The 19,272-nt window shown below is 33.0% G+C and overlaps 2 protein-coding genes across 3 annotated transcripts; one reads left to right on the top strand and one right to left on the bottom strand.

Moving 5' to 3' along the window:
• Positions 1–10,890: 10,890 nt before the first annotated feature.
• On the bottom strand, positions 10,891–13,277 carry LOC105778521 (pentatricopeptide repeat-containing protein At4g02750). The gene is made up of 2 exons (XM_012602247.2): positions 11,245–13,277; positions 10,891–11,087 (listed from the first exon to the last, which is right to left on the bottom strand). Exon 1 carries the CDS (start codon positions 13,243–13,245, stop codon positions 11,263–11,265), a length of 1,983 nt encoding a protein of 660 aa, XP_012457701.2. The 5' UTR covers positions 13,246–13,277; the 3' UTR covers positions 10,891–11,087; positions 11,245–11,262.
• A 1,304-nt stretch (positions 13,278–14,581) lies between these two features.
• LOC105775021 (receptor-like protein EIX1) lies at positions 14,582–18,274 on the top strand. Of its 2 annotated transcripts, XM_052621905.1 has the most exons (3): positions 14,582–14,730; positions 15,143–17,962; positions 18,054–18,274. In XM_052621905.1, the coding sequence occupies exons 1-2, from the start codon at positions 14,727–14,729 to the stop codon at positions 17,956–17,958; spliced, it is 2,820 nt and encodes a 939-aa protein (XP_052477865.1). In that variant the 5' UTR covers positions 14,582–14,726; the 3' UTR covers positions 17,959–17,962; positions 18,054–18,274. The 2 variants fall into 2 exon arrangements, with proteins under 2 accessions (XP_052477865.1, XP_052477864.1); XM_052621904.1 differs by lacking the exon at positions 14,582–14,730 and having other exon boundaries at positions 14,950–17,962.
• Positions 18,275–19,272: the final 998 nt, after the last annotated feature.

The raw sequence follows: 19,272 nt of genomic DNA, 5'->3' as shown, positions 1-19,272 counted from the left end.
TAAAAATAAGGAAAATGATTAATAAGGACCAAATTGAACAAATAAAGAAAAGAGAAATACTAAATTGTAAATTTTACCAAAAAGTTGTTAAGAAAATGATGGAATTGTAGAGAAAGTAAAAGTGTAAAATAGTCATTTCCTAAATAAGATAGTTATAAGAAAATATCTTGGCTGTGGACAAATTTGGGCCATTGAATTAAATTCAAAAGTAAGAAAAAATTATGGTCATTGGATTGAAATAATTAAAGTTAGATTATTTTATTAATTAATAATATTTTATTAAAGATGTTTTTATAGAAAATTGTAGAAAATACTCCAATTCTCTATGCTTCAACTGTCCAACACCAATACAAATAGGAGAGGAGTTTTGCTTTGTACAGAATTTAGTCCTTTGCCAATAAATCTCACTATTTCACCCAAAATTCTTGGAAATTTCCATAGACACCAAAGAGGAAAGATGAAGTTGAGATCCTAGAGAGTATATTCATCGATTTAGAAGCAAGAAATTGGTAGATGAAAGTGAAGAAAATTAGAAGAAAAGAGAAGGATAGTGAGAAATATGAGAAAGAAATGGAAGTGAGGAAAAGTGGAAGAAACTCTTGACAGAAAAGAATGGTAAGTTTTCATACAAACCATACTTGTATTCAATAAATTGAATTAAATATGTTGTGAATAAAATTTATTAAATTTTATTTTAATCTAAATTCTTGAAATAGAAAGTATGTAATGAAGCATGACATGTAGACACTTGAAATACTAAGTGAAGAATTAAATTAATTGGTACAATTTATAAATAAATATGAGATATACATAAAGTAAGTAAACTAATTTAGAAAGTGTAAGTCCTCCAATGGTCTTATTTGTAAAACTTTAATAATTGTGTTAATTTTATAAACTTTATTATCTTTGATTGAATTTCATGTTTTAATGAGCTCTTTTAACTCATAAATAGTTTTGTCATAAATTCAATTATTACTAAAATGAGTAAAGTGGTATTCAATAATCAAATAATAAGATAAATCAATCTGAAATTTCTATAGTTGCTTCGGCTACGAATGTGACATCCCAGTACATTGACCCGGCGATTGAGTCGGGTATGGGGGTGTTACATTTACTAAGTTCACACGAGCATAAATTTCACATATTTCAATATCATCCCTATAATTGCTCACACACATATATGTTTATCACACCTTGTAAAGGGTCATATCTTTAATTTTCATATCATGTAATCATTCGTATTTTCACATTTGTACATATACCCAGTATTATTACAAAATAGTCATTCATTACATAATATTTCAATTCAATTCATTACTAGCCATATATGTCAATTTCACTTGTATTTCAACTATATTCAAACATATATTTATTGAATTAAACACAAGATCACATATAACACAAAGTGAGATAGTAAGTCTCATGTAAACTTATTTGTTCAAAACATAAAATGAGTGGATTCTTCGAGACTAATCTGCAATTTTAGTTTTTCCCTATTAGCTCCATTAAGATCCAAATGTTGATCTATACAATTATTTTATATAATCAGCCAATACCAAACATTTTCATAATATTCCATGATATGCATGATCCTATAATTCTATCTTTTCGATTTTCTCTCATATTTTACATTTTATTCAATTTAGTCCCTAAACTTGGGATAGGCATAACTTTAAATTTCTAGCTTCAATTAAAATCGATTTCATATATCTTCATTAGGGACTTTATATTTTATACTTACAACATCATTTCATGAAAATTTTTACTTTTATTCAATTTGGTCCCTAATGTAACAAAGTTTACAAACAACCTAAATTAACTTTACAATCTAGTCATTTTTATAATCTAAGCTTAAAATCTATCAATTTCAAGCCTAATTCTTCAAGTAATTAACAATGGTAGCTTTCTAAAATTTTAAAATTTATCAATTTGGTCCCTAACCTCAAATTTATAAAAAATTAAAAGAGAATTACTTGAATTACTTACTACTTTAATGGGTGAATGTTTTTGAAATTAAAACCTTTCACCTTATGTTTTCTTCATATCATTTATTCAAGTTTAGCATTATCCGGTTCAAATACTCGAACTTCATTCATTTTCAAGGGAATCATAGATGCAAAAACAGGGGTACCAAAGTGCAATCAGGAGGACAAGTGTGCAATCAGGGGCACAAATGTGCTCTCCAGGGCATCGAAGCGCATTCAGGGGCACAAATGTGCTATCAGGGGCACCAAAGTGCATTCAGGGGCATGAATGTGCAAACATGGACACCAAAGTGTTCACAAGGGCACCGAAGTGCAATGAAAGCACTTCACATTTCCATATTCATACTAGAACTCATTACAGTCCCATACAATTCATTTCATATCCAAGAAACACTACTAATAACTACTCCTCAATCTCATGTATATATATAATACTTACATTCCTAACAATTATACTCACATGTACAATCAAAAAGATCAACTAACAAGATAATAACCATATAAATTACAATTTAAACACATTAAATAGCAAATAACTATGAATTTACCTCTAAAACACTCCAGATTTAAACACAGGGACTACTTCGCAATTTTTCCTTTTCCTCGGTTATTGCCTTTTTTTATTCAAATCTTGATCTATATAATAAATAAATATAATGTATTAAATTCACATTCAATTCAATACATATGACTCTTAACTTTTCATTAACTACACATTTTCCTTAAACTTTTACATTTTTCACAATTTAGTCCCTAAACTTAAAATCTCGATTTTAGAAAAATTTTCCATTTATTCATGCTAGCCAAATATTTATCCTCTTATTTCCAGCCCAAATATATTCTAAATTAAAAATATTTTCCCATGAATTCTAATATTTACCCAATTTAATCTTTTAATAAAAACTAACAAAATTACTTAATAGACTAATTCAAATTAACAGCTAAAATTTCCACTCCATCAAATAACACCCAAAACAATAAGGTTTCATCAATGGCACCTTTTAAAATATTTGACAGTTTAAAAATGGATGTACGAGTTAACTAGACCTAGTTGTAACGATCTCAAAAACATAAAAATTACAAGGAACGTTACAAAAATTAATCACATGCATGCAACCAAAGCTTGGCCGAACCCTAACCTTGCACTAACATGGTGTTTGGTGGTGGAGGAGAACAATTGAAGAAGATGATAGTTTTATCATCTTTTGTTTCTTTATTATTTTTATTAAATTACCAAAATTCCCTTTAATTAAACTTATAAAACATCAAATATGCATACCCCTAGCCATCCAACATAACTAGCAATGGTTTAATTACCATTTAAGGCCTCCAACTAAGTTTCTATAGCTATAAAACTCAATTTACTAAGAACAACTAACTTTTACCACTTTTACGATTTAATCCTTTTTACTTAATTAACTATCTAAACATTATAATTTCTTAACCATATTTTAATATGGCCTCATATAACTCTATAAGAATTAATTAAATAATAAAACACTTCACATATCAGAGTTGTGGTCTCAAAATCAGTGTTTTCAACATCACTGAATAAGAGGATATTACAACTCTCCTGTATAAATAAATTTTCATCCTCGAAAATTTTACTAGTGAAAAGGTTTGGATACTGAGATTTCATATTTTCTTCTGTTTCCCACATCACTTCTTCACCATGTCGTTGCCATAACACTTTAACCAAGGGTACGGATTTATGTCTCAATTCTTTTATTTCTCGAGTGAAGATCTTTACATGTTTTTCATCAAAAGTTAAATCAGACTGTAATTCAATTTCTTCCATAGTTAAAATATGTGACGGATTAGACCGGTATCATTGAAGTATTGAAACGTGAAAAACATTATGAATTCTGTCAAGTTCTGGAGGTAAAGCCAATAGATATGCTACCGATCCTATTCTTTCAAGAACTTCATACAGCCCGATAAATCTAGGACTGAGCTTCCCCTGTCTACCAAATGGTAACACTTTCTTCTAGGGCCCGATAATGTTGTCAAATCTTCAAGGTAAAAACTACTGTAACCAGTTCCAAACCCTTGTATCGGATAGTTTCGCTCGTAAGGCTTCAACCGTCTTGAGGTATAGGCAATTACTTTTCCATTTGCATCAACACACAACCTAAACCACAAAGATAACATACTTTTCAGTTGCTTGAAACTTTTCTAACATTTATCGGTCCCGAAAAAAGTAACATCTTTTTGCAATAATTTTGTCTTCGGCGAGGCTATGATAGAAAAAATTTTAACAAAGCACCGATAATATCTTACTAAACCCAAAAAGTTACAAACCTCATAAACATTCTTTGGAACTTTCCAATCAAAGATTGCAGATATTTTATTCGGATCAACACGAATACCATCAGTTGAAATAACATGACCTAGAAAACTGACTTCTCGCAACTAAAATTCACATTTGATAAATTTTGCAAAAAGTTACTTATCACGTAAAGTTTGCAACACAATTCTCAGATGCTCAGCGTGGTCTAACGCATTTAACAAGTATATCAGGATATCATTAATGAATACTACAACAAATTGATCCAAATATGGTTGAAAGACCCTACTCATCAAATCCATAAATGCTGCAGTGGCATTAGTCAAACCAAATGGAATTACTAGAAATTCGTAATGACTATATCGGGTTCTGAAAGCAGTTTTCGGTACACCTGGCTCTTTAACTCGTAATTAGTAATATTCAGACCATAAATCAATCTTTGAAAACACTGTAGCTCCTTTTAATTGGTCGAAAAAATCATCAATACGTGGTAACGGATATTTATTCTTAATAGTGACTCGATTCAGCTGTCGATAATCTATATATAGTCTCATCAACCCATCTTTCTTCTTCAAAAACAGAACTGGAGCACCCCAAGGTGACACATTCAGTCGAATAAATCTATGATCTAACAAATCTTTCAATTATATAGGAGCCATCCTGTATGGTGCTATCGAAATTGGAGTTGTTCCAAACACAAGTTAAATCACAAATTCAACTTCCCGAGTTGGTAGCAACCTAGGCAATTCTTCAGGAAAAACATCAGCATATTCTTTGACTATCGATACTTGATCGATTTTTTATTCTGCCACTTTAGAATTAAGAACGTAAGCTAAATAAGCATCACATCCTTTTCTAATCATTTTTTGAGCTAACAATGCTGAAAGCACATTTGTAGTACAACCAGTCCCATCTGCCTTAACACAAACAAATTCACCATTCGGACGCATTAAACTAACTTGCTTCCTTTGGCAACTCACATTGCATCATGCTCAAACAACTAATCCATTCCCAAAATGAGATCAAAATCATCAAAAGGTAACAACATCAAACTAGCAGGAAAATCATAACCCCAAACTTTAAGTAGACACGATTTATAGATTTGATTAACTAAAACACATTGACTTAGTAGATTTGTTACCTTAACAGTGTAATCAGTGGACACAATAGGCAAATTCTTTTTGTCTACTAATGTAGTGCATACATAAGAGTGAATTGATCCAGGATCAATTAATGCATATACATTAATATCAAAAAGAGAAAATGTAACAACAATAACATCTGGGTCAGTAGTTTCCTCATGAACTCTGATTGCGTATGCTCTGGTTGGTGCTCTTGCTTCAGATCGTTCATTCATATCACTAATCTTTCCTCAACTAGAAGTAGTATTTTTATCGTTTTCAGGTCGTCTACCTCTTTATGAAATTGCTTCAGGCTTGCTTGTCTAATTGCCCAAATCATTTTGCCATTTTGGACAATTACGAAAGAAATGATCAATAGATCTACAATGGAAACAAGCTCCCAACTTTGATCGACATTCACCAAAATGTCTCTTGCCACAATTATCACAAATAGGGATAGTTCTCTCAACATTCCTCATGCTTCCAACACTAGCTGTTGGAGAATTAACAGACTCAAATTGCTTTGCTTTGGTTATCTCTTCCAGTGAACTCTGAAGGGGTAGTCGATCGACTTGCTTCATTTCTAAACTTCTTTGATGGAAAATTTTGAGCATACTTAAACGAACCTCTTTTGTTAAAATCTGAAATTTCAAATCTGATTGTTGTTTACTCTTGCAAATTTCTTTAATTTTTTGAGCTCTTTCTGAAAGTTCTACAAATTCCCGTAACTTTAATGGTGCCACGAACATACGAATGTCATTATTCAACTCGTCTCCAAATCTAATACATATTTTTTCCTCATTTGACACTATATTACTGGCATACTTGCCTAATTACATAAATTTCTGTTCATACTCAACTACAGATTGATTTCCTTGTTTTAGTTTAAGGAATTCTTTTTTTTCTTGTTAAGAAACAATCGGCTAACATACTTTTTCTTAAATTCAATTTGGAAGAAGTCCCAATTAATACGACCACTTGATGTCATTGTGCTCAAAGTGTCCCACCATGAGTATGCTTCATCTTTCAGGAACGGCACATTACATCTCAAACAATCTTCAGGAGTGCACATCAATTCCACAAAAACTCTTTTCGTATTCACTAACTAGTACTCAACTTTTGCTGGGTCATCATCAAATTTGCCTCTAAATTCTTCAGCTCCACATTTATGAACTTTGTCCATAGATAATCGGGTAACTATCACAGGTACATAATTTTGAAGGTACAGAGGTGCCGGAGGAGGCATAGTAGGGGGTAAAAGTTATGGAGTTACATGATTTGTTTGCTTAAATTCATTGAACCATTGGTTCATTATCTCGAAAAACACATTTCTCATCTCATCACCAAAGGACTATGAAACTGATGCACAATTACTGGCTTCAAGATTTAAGGCTTGAACTTTACTTTCAGCTTTGTTAACTACGACCCGATTCGAATCAATCGACATCTTGAATCTATAAGAAAATACAATATTAGAGTGAATCAAAAGTATCACACTATCACAGGGTATATGTGGCATGTATATACTAAACAATATACATGCTACGTTAATCCTAGGATCAATTAAACCATAGCTCTGATACCACTAAATGTAACACCCATATCCTGTCTTCGTTGCCAGATTAAGAATCAGAGTGTTACAGAATCAAACGGAACAATTTAATTTGAATCAAAACAAATCTTCATTTAAAATACAAACATAACTACTTATAGAATAATTATTCACATGGGCTTTATTGCATATTTACGGGGCCCTAAAAATTAGATTAAAAGTATTAAGGGATCAAATTGTATCAAAGTTTTTGAGAAAACTTGAAAATTTGGAAAACATGGGTCACAAGGCCATGTGGCTAGGTCGTGTGACACAAATCAGACCATGTGAACATTCGAAGTAGGAACACACGGTCATGTCCCAGGCTATGTCATAGACTGTGTAACTCACTGACTTGAGACACACAGTCGTGTCTCAGCCTGTGTCTCAGACCATGTGAAACCTGCATTAAAACTAAAAGATCACACATGACCGTGTGGGGTGACTGTGTGCGGCACACGATCGTATGATATCCCGTGGCCCAAGCCGTGTGCTACCAAATTGACTCCTTAAACAAGCTAAAATCAAGCAAAAACTTGCCCAACAAGGTACACATAAAACACTAACCATTCAATGACCAAAACAAACATAATCCTACACTTTAAACATATCAAAATTAGTAACCTAGACTTCAAACTAATGTACCATTCATAGGTACCTCAATTATAACCCAACAATACACCAAACATTTATCCATTAACACACTTCAATCAACATTCATAACCAACCATACTATTTTCTTCTATTCATACTAATAAAGTTTACCATTCAACATCACATAACATAATCACAATACTAAATAACTTTTTATATCTTCCAAACTTCTATTGTTAACTTTCTTACAACAAAACCTATATTAATGCCACAACCCAAAAAGAGATATAAAAGATACCAAGAGTAAATGGATAGTGTGTGCTTTGATGTTGATTTTTTGAGCCGTTTGCAGCCATTAACTATAAAATAACATGAGAAAAATCGTTAAGCTTAAATAACTTAGTAAGATCATAGTGTACATTCTACTTGACTTGTTTTTAGTAAGGAATAACCTAAATGTTATAACATGTTAACTAAAATTCCCAATTACTTTGTCTATAACTTTTCAAGAACTTATCATAACTTGAATATGTCCATTCCATGTAATTCTTCATATCATTTATTCAAGTTTAGCATTATCCGGTTAAATACTCGAACTTCATTCATTTTCAAGGGAATCATAGATGCAAAAACAGAGGTACCAAAGTGTAATCAGGAGGACAAGTGTGCAATCAGGGGCACAAATGTGCTATCCAGGGCATCAAAGCGCATTCAGGGGCACAAATGTGCTATCAGGGGCACCAAAGTGCATTCAGGGGCATGAATGTGCAAACATGGACACCAAAGTGTTCACAAGGGCACCGAAGTGCAATGAAAGCACTTCACATTTCCATATTCATACTAGAACTCATTACAGTCCCATACAATTCATTTCATATCCAAGAAACACTACTAATAACTACTCTTCAATCTCATGTATATATATAATACTTACATTCCTAACAATTATACTCACATGTACATTCAAAAAGATCAACTAACAAGATAATAACCATATAAATTACAATTTAAACACATTAAATAGCAAATAACTATGAATTTACCTCTAAAACACTCCATTTAAACACAGGACTACTTACAATTTTTCCTTTTCCTCGGTTATTGCCTTTTTTATTCAAATCTTGATCTATATAATAAATAAATATAATGTATTAAATTCACATTCAATTCAATACATATGACTCTTAATTTTTCATTAACTACACATTTTCCTTAAACTTTTACATTTTCACAATTTAGTCCCTAAACTTAAAATCTCCGATTTTAGAAAAATTTTCCATTTATTCATGCTAGCCAAATATTTATCCTCTTATTTCCAGCCCAACTATATTCTAAATTAAAAATATTTTCCCATGAATTCTAATATTTACCCAATTTAATCTTTTAATAAAAAACTAACAAAATTACTTAATAGACTAATTCAAATTAACAGCTAAAATTTCCACTCCATCAAATAACACCCAAAACAATAAGGTTTCATCAATGGCACCTTTTAAAATATTTGACAGTTTAAAAACGGATGTACGAGTTAACTAGACCTAGTTGTAACGATCTCAAAAACATAAAAATTACAAGGAACGTTACAAAAATTAATCACATGCATGCAACCAAAGCTTGGCCGAACCCTAACCTTGCACTAACATGGTGTTTCGGTGGTGGAGGAGAACAATTGAAGAAGATGATAGTTTTATCATCTTTTTGTTTCTTTTATTATTTTTATTAAATTACCAAAATTCCCTTTAATTAAACTTATAAAACATCAAATATGCATACCCCTAGCCATCCAACATAACTAGCAATGGTTTAATTACCATTTAAGGCCTCCAACTAAGTTTCTATAGCTATAAAACTCAATTTACTAAGAACAACTAACTTTTACCACTTTTACGATTTAATCCTTTTTACTTAATTAACTATCTAAACATTATAATTTCTTAACCATATTTTAATATGGCCCTCATATAACTCTATAAGCATTAATTAAATAATACACTTCACATATAAGAGTTTTGACCCCGAAATCATTGTTTCCGGCGTCATTGAATAACGAGATATTATAGAACCAAACCATTTCTTTGTACAGCTTCTTCGACAGCTCTGAGGAATCGAGGGTCTCAAGGAGTAACCTACAATTATCTTTTTTTTACAAAAAAAAAAAGAAAGAAGGAAAAGAAGGGTTGGTTTGGTTTGGTTCAGTTTTGAAAGGGAAGCTAAAGAAATGGATTACAACAATAATTAGTATTTCTTTTTCTATTTCGTGTTCTTATGGGTTTAAAATGAATGTGTTTCTAATGTTTGTTTCTAGGTTTTTTATTTTATTTTTATCATTTTCATTTGGGGGTGAACTTGTATTTTTCTTTGATTATAAGTATTTTTTTATGGATTAAATGTTTCATTTAGAAATGAGTTTGCTTTGATTTTTAATGTAATTGCAATGGGTAATTGAAAGAATGAAATTCAGTTTTGGGCTATGATGAAAATAGTGGTGGGTCATTGTGTTTTTCTTTTACTGTAATAGTAGCTAGAGGGGAAGAGAGAAAGAGGAGAAGAACAAAAAAAAAAAAGGAAACAAAATGAAAAAAAAAGAAATTGTTAAACAATTTTTTTATAGATGATGTCATCTATAACTTCGTGCTTATGTGGCACGCCACATAAACTACTTCGTTGACTTGCAGTTTGACTGACGGTCAACTCGCATTTACTGTTAAAATTGAGTTGATTTTTAAAAAATTGTAATGTTGAGACTGTCAATAAAGAAATGATTAATAGTTCAAATCCAAAAATCCATAAACATTGAGGGTATTTTCAACAATTATATTTTTATAGAATATGCAAATATTGAAATGTTAAATTTATCATTAGGCCAAAAAATAAAGCCCATGTTAAACTTATCTTAGGTAGCTAATGGAAAAGTAACTAAAATATTTAACTTTTTTTAAAATGTATAACTAAAACAAAAATATTAATGGTTGGGTCATCAAAATAAAAATAAAATAAAATAAATAGTTTACTATTCTTGTATTAAAAAAAAAACCCCTTCCATTTTTAACAGTCGAAGCTTTTCTGATCATTATTTCTTTTCATTTTCTCTTCCTTGTGCCACTTTCTTGCTTCCATTTTGAGCTTTGAATTTACTTTGTAGTTTTGGGTTTTCATTATTTTCTTCAATTACTAAGAAATCAAATTTTTTATAGAGCGATTTCATTGAGGTTTTTATCGTTGAATTAAGGGTTTCTAATGAAAAACATTTCAAGACTTATCAAGGAAGATGAACAAATGTAATTATCCCTAGGATTACAATTCCACCCCATAGCCGAAGAATTAATAACTTGATATCTTTACCAAACGTTCTCAGTTCCAAATTCTATGCTATCACCATTGATGAGGCTGATTTAAACAAATGTGAGCTTTGGGATTTGCCTTAGAAGCTTTCATGATTTTTCACTGAAAGCTAAAATGCGTGGAAAAAGATAGAAAATACTCCACTGGTTTGAGAATAAATAGGGTCACTGCAAAGATAAAGAGATTTTAATGGTGAAATCACTCGTTGGAATAAAGAAAATTTTGATTTACAAAACTTTTAAACCTGTTAAAATATTTGAAATGGATTTAACTTCGTTTGGATTTAGGATTGAAATATCATAATGCTAAACTCGAGTTGCTCACCAATATGATCAAGTTCTCTTAGCTGCTATTGTTTACCTCAACCCAACTACGGCCCTGTTGCTTCCTCACCCCCTTCTCCTCCATGCGAGCTCGAATGCTCTCGGCCTCATCTCTCCGTCCACAAGAAAGATACATTTCAGCTAATATTAAGTATATGCCTGAGTTACGAGGTTCCTTTTCCAAAACTCTCTCAGCAGCTATCACCCCCAACTCCATGTTATTATGGATTCTGCAGGCTCCAAGCAAAGCTCCCCAAACACTAGCCGGAACTTCAATACCATCGGCTCTCATTTGATTAAGAAAACTCATTGCCTCATCTATGAGTCCGAATCTTCCCAACAGATCCACAATACAAGTATAATGCTCTGTTGTTGGCTGAAGAGAGCATTTACTTTTCATATAATCAAAGTAGTATTTACCTTTGTCAATCAGACCAGCATGGCTGCAGGCAGATAATACACCGATGAAAGTTATGTGGTTAGGCTTAACATCAGTTAATCTCATTCGTTCAAACATCTCGAGAGCTTTTTCAGCATTTCCATGGTGAGCGAATCCGCATATTATAGAATTCCAAGAAATAACGTCATGTCTCTGCATGGAAATGAACTCGAGCAAAGCAGAGTGCATGTTGCCACATCTTTCATACATAGTGACCAATGCATTTGAAATGGCGGTGAAATGATTTAAACCTGATTTAACTACCTGCGCATGAATCTGGTTTCCGAGGTCTAAGCTTGGCAAATTCGAACAGATGGTGAGAATGCTAGTAAATGTAGCTTCATCAGGGTGAAAACCCGATTCCTTCATTCTGATGAAAAACTTAGATCCTTCTTCACCAAAATTAGTTTCTCCTAGTCCACATATCATCACATTCCACATGGTCACATCTCGAATTGGCATCGATTCGAAAACTTTAACCGCACTCCTAACCTCACCTATTCCAAAGTATCCAACAACAACATTCGTCCAAGAAACAACATTGTTATACGGTTGTTTCTCCAAAAATGCATGACCTTCCTTGACATGTCCATTTCTTATCAACCCCAACAAGATTGAGTTCAATGTTTTACAACATTTTGTGGGCATTTTCATGAAATAACCCAAAGCATTTACTAATCTTCTACATCTAACCAACCCATTTATTAACAATTTCCAGGAATCCAAATCCTTCCCAGGCATTTCATGAAAAATACTTTCTGCTAAGTCAACACACTCAATCCCTATATAACCCTCTAAGATTACATTCCACGCACGAACATCCTTCACTGGCATCTCTTCAAAGTATTTACAAGCATCAGCCATCCTTCCAGCTTTTGCAAGCCCTGAAATCATAACAGTCCATGAAGCAACATCTCTATAACTCATTCTTTTAAAATACTCTTCAGCCAAGTCAAGCTTTCCACATTTCACAAGCCCTTCAATGACCAAGTTCCAAGATATAACATCTTTCACGGGCATCTCCTCAAAAATCTTCAACCCTTTATCCAACATTCCATTTATAAAATACCCTCCAATCATAGCATTCCATGTCACCACATCTCTACAAACCATCCCTTCGAAAACCTGCCTTGCACCTTGCACATCATGGTCATGCATGAGCCCTGAAATCACTATGTTGCACGTAAAAATATCGCGTTCTGGCGTCTCCTGGAACATAGCAATGGCTTTACTGAAAAACCCGTTCAGAAAGTACCCGCGAATCATGGTATTCCACGTAACAACGTTCTTCTGAGGCATTTTGTCAAACAGATTCTGGGCTTCTTGGATAAGCCCATTTTTCATGAAAACGGAAATTCTGTAATTGTGGGGTTTAATACTTGAGATTCCTATGGATGTCTGATTGTCTTTTAAGAATGTTGGGGCTGAAAGAGAGAAGTGTCTACTGAGTCTTGTTGGAAAACTTCGGTTTAGTTTAGAAAATAACATGCCCAGATCCAGAGTGTGAGAAAAAGGTAAAGGAAAATTGATGAGCGAGCAATTGTTAGGTGGTTTGACGATCATGTGTGCTCAACTTCACGTGGAACCTCATACGTGTCCACCAGTTTTTAATTGAGTTTGGGTTATTGCACTATTTGGGATACCAACTTAGCAATTGTTCCTAGTTCATGATATTTCTTTCAAAAAAAGTTTAATGAATAAAAGTTAAAGCCTCCATATGGGAATAATTGCCGAGTTCAAAGATTAATTTGGACAAAAAAATTTCATGCACCAATGTTAAAATAATTGCCTAATTCAAGCTCTAACGTGGGAACAATTTTCAAGTTAAGGGATTAACTTGAACAAAAAAAAATTCAGGCTCTAATATGACATCTTTTATCTTGTGTTCAAAAAATAAAGGATGTAGAAGGGCAAAGAATAGGTCCCTAGTTCATTCCTTTCTAATTTTGTTATTGTACAAAAATATGAATTTTAAAGTATTTTTTAAGTTTGAAAGTATTTTATAAGTTTCATTTTAAAGTATTTTGTAAGTTTGAAAGTATTTTATAAGTTTCATATGATAATGTGATTTTTTAATCAATTTTATTATAGGTTCTAATCATACCTGTTCTTTTTGTCATATAGAACTACCCATAGTCCTTCAATCTATAAATAGGAGGATAATATGTTTCAATAATCTCGAACCCACGTTTTCTTGGATTAGCAATAATGCCCATACCAATCAACTTAAGACTCAATCAACATGATGCTAGACTTTTTAACAAGTATATTTAAAATGTTCATATTTTAAAAATAATTTTATTTCAATATCTTAATATTTCAAATTCTTATAATAATTATTAATTTATAAAATAAATTTTTTTAAATACAGTTAAATATTTTTAATATTTTAAAAATAATCTACTATTTTTAAGTATAATTTTAAAGTAAAGAAGTATATATCAATTGAAGCTTAGCTCAACTTGTATCATTGATATTACAAGGTTAGGTCTTATATTCAAGGAGAGCGAGAGGGGAGCAACCAAGACTTTGACTTTCTAAAATTGTACATTTTACCTTTTAAAATGTATAAAATTATAAATTAATAATAATAAAATTACACTTTACTCTTAAAAATAATAATATTTTAATTTAATTATTTAAAAATTTATAAAAATATTAAACAATAAAAAAATAAAATTTTATCTTAACTCTTATTAAAATTTATAACTTAATTCCAACTCTCAAAATTTTTTCTCACTTCCCCTGCCTATATTAGTCTTTGGTTAGGTGTCCATCAATTTTCAATCCAAATCATTTCTTTTAATTTAATATTTACATCAAAACTCAGCCAAATACAATCCATTGGTTCACCGATCAACGTTCTACAGAAACGACAATCACGGAATTGATCAGAAAAGGGAAGCTAATGAGTGTGGAAAAAGCAGTCCGAAGTAAAACAAATCTTTCCAACCAAAAAACACAAAGTTTGGATTTGGAACAGTCATCAGTTACTCTTCGATCAAGTCTAAAGCTTTGGGCGTGTCTATCCCGTCCACTAAAAAATGGGTAAGAATTGCATGCATTTGACTTTGAAGCCAAAATGTTGAGAAAAATGGTGTGATTACAATATATATAAAACCATACTCTTCTAGTCTTTTGCTTTTAGCACTTCAAACCCATTGTCATTTTCGCTGTCACATTCCATATAAGCTACCAAGTTTTAAGATGAATATTGAACGTAATTGGCTAGCTTGATTAATGGTTAAAAACATTACTGTTAGATATGATACTATAAATAGGAACTCTATAAACGTTGCCTTTCATAGTTTGGTTTCTTCATTAATTGTTTTAACAACTGAAATATCAATGAGTGTTCTTTTAGTGCTTTTGTTTCTCAGTCTAGCAACCGTTAATATTAATGAAGGTTGCATTGAGAGTGAGAGGCAAGCCCTTCTCATGTTCAAACATGATGTCACAGATGGTGCAAACCGATTGAGCTCTTGGTCTCTTCATCATGGTCATGGAGATTGCTGTCAGTGGGATGGGGTTGTTTGTGACAATGTGACGGCCCATGTGCTTGAGCTCCATCTTGCAAATCCTCGACCTCTTCTGGATGATTATGGCAGTGATGCTGAAAATGAAGCCACGGAGAGGTCTAAGCTAAGAGGTAAGATAAACCCTTCTTTGCTTAACTTAACGCATTTGAGTTATTTGAATTTAAGCCAGAATGGGTTTGGAGGTATTCCCATTCCCGACTTCATAGGTTGTATTGAGAGTTTGAGACACCTTGACCTCTCCAAAGCTGGATTCGGAGGCTTGGTCCCTAATCAACTTGGAAATCTCTCAAGTTTGGAGTACCTTAATCTTAGAGCAGATATTGAAGATAATCTCTATGTTACCGATCTCCAATGGTTGTCTGGTCTTTCCTTGATAGAACACCTTGATTTGAGTGCTGTGGACCTTGCACAGGCTTCCAATTGGTTGCAAGTACTGAACACACTTCCTTTCTTGAAAAATTTATATTTGTCAGGTTGTCAGCTTCCACAAGTTCCTCCACCCACACATCTTAATCTATCATCTCTTGCAATTCTTGACCTTTCTTTAAATGATATTGAGAATAGTTTGGGAGGATCCATATTTCATGGCCTTGTAAATATGACTTCCCTTAGACACCTTGATCTTTCTAATAACCTTTTTAATTCGTCGATACCTGAGTCGTTGTATAGTCTTGATTCTCTCCAGTTTCTCAATCTTGGCTCTAACAAATTCCGAGGTAAGCTTTCAAGTGCTATAGGAAACATGACTTCTGCCATTGACCTTGACCTCTCAGATAATGAACTTGAAGGACCGATTCCAATAACAATGGGAAATCTTTGTAACCTAAAGTCAATCGTTTTCTCAGAGCTTAACTTGAATCAAGATGTATCAACCATTTTAGCAGTTTTGTCTGGATGTGTCTCTAATCAATTAGATAAATTGGATTTAAGTGGGTGTCATCTGTCTGGTCAGTTAACCAATCAACTTAGGAACTTCAAAAGTTTGAAGGAACTACATTTGTCTGGAAACTCTGTCTCTGGTCCCATTCCAATCTCCATTGGAGAGCTTTCTTCCTTGAGAGTCTTAGAACTTGATCAGAATCAATTGAAAGGGCAGCTTCCCAGTTCCATTGGAAAACTTACAAATTTGGAAATCCTTGATATTTCTACTAATTTGTTGGAGGGTGTTGTTTCGGAAATTCACATCGGCAATCTTCCGAAATTGAAAGTTTTTCAGGCTTCTAAGAACTCTTTTGTTTTAAGAGTCAGTCCTGATTGGATTCCTCCTTTCGAAATTGAACTCCTAGGATTGAGGTCTTGGAATGTAGGTTCAATGTTTCCTTTGTGGCTTCATTCACAAAAACATCTAAGGTATCTAGATATCTCTGGCTCAAGGATTTCTGATAGCCTTCCTGGTTGGTTATGGAATTTCTCCTCCCCATTCCAATATTTGAATCTCTCACACAACCAAATCCATGGGCAGATTCCTGGTATACCTTGGGCTATGTCGGTTGATTCAGTGATTGACCTTAGTTTTAATCTTTTGAGTGGCCCTTTAGCTCAAATTTCTCCCAATGTGTTTTTTATAGACATGTCAAATAATAATTTCTCAGGATCTCTTTCACCTCTTTTATGTTATAAGTTGAAGGAGACCATGGGAACAGTAATTCTTAATCTTGGTGGAAATGTTCTATCTGGGGGGATTCCAGATTGTTGGCTGAATTGGCAGAATTTACAGGTCATAAAATTAAGTAACAACAGACTTAATGGAAGCATTCCAAGCTCAATGGGAACTCTACAGTCCATTGTATCATTGCATCTTCAGAAAAACCACCTGTCTGGAGAAATTCCGTTGTCATTGAACAACTGCACAGATTTAATCCTACTTGATGCTGGTGAGAATGAATTGCATGGGAGCATCCCTCGATGGATAGGCGATAGCCTTCGAAAGCTGGTAGTCTTGAGCCTTCGTTCGAACAAGTTTTCTGGGTACATACCGGATGAGCTCTGTACTATTGGTTCTCTCCAAGTCTTGGACCTTGCCGATAACAATCTCATTGGAAGTATACCAAGATGTGTAAGTAAGTTTCGAGCAATGGCAAAGTTTAATGGCTCGATGGGAACTGCTATATCTTATGTGATTAGTGCAGGCACTTTTGTTGCAACACTTGTGATGAAAGGTCAAATGCTAGAGTATGGCACAAACCTTAACTTGGTGAGAAGCATAGATTTGTCTAACAACAAATTATCAGGAGAGATCCCCGTGGAAGTAACAAGCTTATTCGAATTGCAGACATTGAATTTGTCCCATAATCTTTTGTCTGGAACAATTCCTGACAGAATTCGTGAGTTGAGATCACTGGAATCTGTTGACTTCTCTGTAAACAAGTTGTCTGGTTCAATACCTGAAAGCATGTCGTATCTGACATTTTTGAGCCACTTGAACTTGTCTTTCAACAATTTGTCCGGAGTAATCCCTTCGAGCACTCAGTTACAAAGCTTCAATTCATCGTGTTACGAAGGCAATCAACTCTGTGGATTGCCAGTTCCTAATATGTGTCCTGAAAATGGTACAATTCACGGTGTTGGGCATGGAGGTGGAAACGGCAATGAAAATGAAACAGACTGGTTCTGGTTCGGGTTAGTAGTCGGATTTGTTATCGGCTTTTGGAGTGTGTTTGGTCCATTGGTGTTTGATAAGCGATGGAGGTCCATTTATACACTTTTCGGTTCTCAAACAAATGTGGAAAATCATTAACTCTGTAAGTGCATGTGACTACACAATATCTGACAGACAAACTATATTATGAATTAACAATATAGTTCTCACTGTTCTTATACTACTCATTTCAGGGTCATGGCATGTCTTGACTTTCAATGAAGACTGTTGATGTCAGAAATCTAAGGTAACCATAGAAGTCAAGTATTTGATCTTTGCCAACTCAACAAACTGGTTGTATAATATATCACATGATCAAAAGGCTTTCTTCTTGTTCAAAACTAATGTATCTTTTAGGTCAAATTATGCTATTAGACTCCATATTTTAATTTGATCAATTTTAATTCTTATCCAATGTTACAGTTAAATCTATTTAGTTAAATTATGTCATTAGTCCTGTACTATGTGCATAGTTATAGATTTAGTCCACGTTCACCGATTTGATTATTCTTAGTGACTATATTTTTTTAATTTCAAATTTTTAATCTCAATGCAAACACAGTCGTTAAATCTATTAATTAATTTTTGGTGAGTAATATGTGAAAATAACAAACTGACTTAGCATTGCACATGTGATAATATGTTTGACACATCAAATTATAAAAATAACCACTATAGCAAAACAGACTTTTAGCGGCATTTTTAGCGGCGTTTGGACGAAAAACGCCGCTAAAAATCTAGCATTAGCGGCACTTTACGTAAAACGCCACTAAAGATCGAGCATTAGCTGCGTTTTTCGTCCAAATGCCGCTAAAATTGAGCATTAGAAAAACGCTGCAAAAAACTTAAGCCCAACAACATCGTTTTCTGACCTTTCGGGGCTTTAGTGGCGTTTTTGAAAAAGCGCCGCTAATGCTCAGGGCTTTAGAGGCGTTTTTGAAAAAGCGCCGCTAATGCTCGGGTCTTTAGCGGCGTTTTTAAAAAAGCGCCGCTAATGCTCGGGTCTTTAGCGGCGGTTTTGAAAAAGCGCCGCTAATGCTTGGGGCTATAGCGGCGTTTTCCAAGAAGCGCCGCTAATGCTCAGGGCTATAGCGGCGTTTTTGAAAATGCGCCGCAAAAACATTTTATCTATCTATTTACTATTTAATTGGTTTATTTATATTAATTAAAATTCAATTTATTTTTAATTGAATATCTGTTAAAAATGGATAAATTTGAAATAATGACACGTAGAAATAATTTGAAATAAAAAATATAGAAAAATATTTGTTAAAAATGGAAAAATTAAAATACTATTATTTAAAACAATTTTAAAATTTTTTGGGTACATTACTGATTGTTTTTTTAATTTATATATTAAATAATTTCTTATATAATCGTAAAAGAGATAGTATTAATTTTAAAATATTGAAT

This window comes from Gossypium raimondii, chromosome 10 (assembly GCF_025698545.1).
Source record: "Gossypium raimondii isolate GPD5lz chromosome 10, ASM2569854v1, whole genome shotgun sequence".
Classification (NCBI taxonomy): Eukaryota; Viridiplantae; Streptophyta; class Magnoliopsida; order Malvales; family Malvaceae; genus Gossypium; species Gossypium raimondii.
This window is presented reverse-complemented; position numbering and strand designations above follow the sequence as displayed.